Source organism: Acanthisitta chloris, unplaced genomic scaffold (assembly GCF_000695815.1).
Source record: "Acanthisitta chloris isolate BGI_N310 unplaced genomic scaffold, ASM69581v1 scaffold26282, whole genome shotgun sequence".
NCBI classification, from domain to species: Eukaryota; Metazoa; Chordata; class Aves; order Passeriformes; family Acanthisittidae; genus Acanthisitta; species Acanthisitta chloris.
Window position 1 is genome coordinate 11,097 of NW_008661553.1, and position 3,164 is coordinate 14,260.

The 3,164-nt window shown below is 41.2% G+C and overlaps 1 protein-coding gene across 1 annotated transcript in view; it reads right to left on the minus strand.

Moving 5' to 3' along the window:
- Positions 1–329: 329 nt before the first annotated feature.
- The window catches only part of ERBB2IP (erbb2 interacting protein), a gene marked incomplete at its 5' end in the record, with an annotated part of 35,863 nt that continues 33,028 nt past the window's right edge, over positions 330–3,164 (minus strand). Inside the window, one exon of the mRNA XM_009070279.1 lies at positions 330–1,078. Coding sequence (XP_009068527.1) covers positions 971–1,078 — 108 coding nt within the window. The remainder of the gene's footprint in view (positions 1,079–3,164) is intronic.

Consider the following 3,164-nt stretch of genomic DNA (forward strand, 5'->3'; position numbering starts at 1 on the left):
TTACAGGCAACAACCCTAAAAACTGGCCATTTCAGTTTCATTTTTAAATCCGTAAGCTTAAAATGGAGTCCTTTTTTTTTCCCCCTAAAAAGACAAAAGTATCACCGTTTCCACAAAATTGGGGATTTCCATGGCAGAGAAAGATCTCTGGGCACGTTTCCACAGTACGGCTGAAACGAGTTCTGTATGCGAGAGAAAACCCAACTAAACATGAATCACATGTGGCAAATGAATATTCAATGACTACATTAAGAACAAATCCTGTATAATGTCACAAATTTGTAGTTACAGTCTTCCTAAAAAAACACCGTAAGCTTTTATTGCATTTTCTAATGGTAGACGTACAACTCCAGGACTAAACACTTCTCCCTCCTTCCCGAATCCAGACTTAGATAGCAGATAATTGTCTCACCTGACCTCTATGCTGCCCAACCAGCACCACCTTCCATCTACCCATTCATCTATACAATGTGCACATAGCAAAGCCAACGTTTCAATATCCCCTGTTCGTATCTACACGAGTGGTTCAGCGTAACACATTAATATCTGGTGAATAAAAATAAAGGCAATAAAACAGCTACAGGACAGACAGCCCTGCCATCTGCCCGCGGGCTACAACTGAGGCTCCTCGAAGCCCTGCACAAAGTTTAGTAATGTGTATGAATTATCCAAAAATAAACCTACCATCTGTACAAAAAAACAACACAGGTTTGTTCTTGGAGGAGTGATCCTTAGATTGCTATAATGCTTAAAAACGAGTTTATTCACCATACGTGCTTCCAAAATTATTTCCTGTACGATCTATACAGTGGTTTTTTTCCCCCTTTAACCACAAGTTCAGTATTTCCTGTACAAATTTTGATCATAATTCTTTTTCGAGTTCTTCTAACGTATAAAAATATGCAAAATATTCAGTTTCCCCACAGTCCTTCGATGAATCTTGTTGGTTTATCCCCACGATCCAAGGAACTTATGAAGAAACTTCTCGCACAATGATGAGCTCCACTGCGTTCTGAAAAGTCTTTAGCAAAGATACTGCTTGTCCGTGATCAATATTGATGAAGCTGTATCCATTAGCCTGAAAAGGAACGTTGAAAACTGAAAATGAGTCTCGTATGCCATGTGAGCGAAACACTTATTTCCTGTTAGTTTATTTAAGCTTTAAGGTTAAAAATAACCCAGTTCTCCATGAATGCAGAGAACAAAACACTGCAGATGTGCAGATCAGTTGAACATCTCATATGCTACAAGAAACTAAAATACTGGAAGAATTTGCACGTAACCGGAAGAGAAAACCAAACTTTCAACCATAAACATTCACAACATCTAACTTATCAGCCTTAACGCAGCCACACCAAACACAGCAAACGATACTTCCCACTTTAAGTATCAGAACATTAGAAGTGGCATTTGCGACAAATTAAAACTACTGGAGCCAATAACAAAAATATCAATGCACTGGGAGCCATTCTAGGGTGTGAGATCTCCCGAGGTCATCCCCAACTGCAGCTTGCTGATGACTCTACACAACATTCTCTGCTGGACAATTTGTCTTGGCAAACACGGCGAGGCCTAAGTGGCCTACAAAGGACAGGAAAAACATGTCTGTGGCTCAGCTTCTCAGGGTGTGCTACTGTATATTCACATTCAGCCTGGGCAAAAAAACCTTGCAAGAAGGACAGATCTGTCCAGTTTAAGCTGTTGCTGCCTCCAGCTGTGCATCCACCTTTTCTCCCCGAGCTACTGATGTGTGACAGAGCTGGCTGTGATCTCTGTGCCTCAGCTGTGCTGGTTTGGAAGCTACAGGTCCTTACTCCATCACTGAACACTTGCTGTTGCTACCAGCTGAATCCTGGGTTATAAAAACAGTGTCTTTCAAACCTTTCTAGGGTTGCAGAGAAAGATTTTTGCATAGGCTGTTCAGAGAGCACAAGTGACAACCCTCACAAATCACCATTTGTACAGTGACCTAGCCCTAGTCTCAAGTCTGACATTCAATTATCTAGTCACTGGTCATGCACAGTATTTCTGTTACACAAATGTGTTAGATGTCCATGATAACATGTCTACTGCATGTTTTACAGAGAACACTGCAAAATCAATCAAAGGCATTTGGAGAGAGATGGTGTTCAGTAAAAAACCCAATGAAGTTGTCTACGTGTCAACAAGACAGATGGGACTGTCCTTATATCATCACTGGGATTATCACAGGTATAAACACATGCTGTTACACAAAAAATATTCTCAGTTATGAGACATGAAGCAGCCTCTAATTATCTAAGCAAGCAAATGCAACTTCTCCTGCAGCTCTTTTTCAAACTATGAATTCCTCATTAAACAAAAAGCCCAACAAAACCCAAGCAGTGCCAATGTGACAAAACAACAACTTCCATTATGGAATGTTTTGCCTGCATGGCATTTATAACAACAGGAATAAAGCACTAACTCAAAAGTCACCTTTCACACACGTTCCACTCCACAAACACCTAACAAATATGCTAGCAATATTTGCAAAGGTTTAACATGCTGCTGGTTCCTGTGTGGTGTGTTGGGTTACCAACACCCCCGAAAGTCACTGCATCGGTAAGAGAACCAGGACCTTCCTGCCCCGGTGAGAAAGAACAGGCACAGGATTATTCACCATGCTCTAAAACAAGACATCTTCTAGTTGGAACCACTTAACCTCAGTTCAGATTCCTTGTTTGCCTTTTGGCTTCATCCTTCATTTGAAGAATCAGGCTGAGTTTTCAATTTGGCTTTCAGAAAACTGTTCACAGGATGTGGTTTATTCGAGATGCCGGTGGGGGATGGTGTTTGGTTTCGGGTTCTTAGTCTGTTCTGTTTTTAGAAAACTGAAATGCGGCAGAGTCAACTCTATCGAGCTGCTAATGTGGTGGGTATTTATTTTTAACAAGCTCTGTAACTTCAAGGGAGGCTACAACAACGTTTAAATGTCCTGTTAGCCCTTTTCCTTGAGAAATTAAGGCTTATATAATCCTTTTGTTCATTTGCCTGACCCCTCCTCGAACAGCTTATGCATTCATTAGCCAACTTCAAGCAAATCTGATACAGAAGAGGTCAGAAAGGTACCACTTCCCAAGGAAAGGAAGAATGGAGGTTGCAGCCCAGAGGCATGAAATGAGCAATGTGGCTCCCTGGCGGCA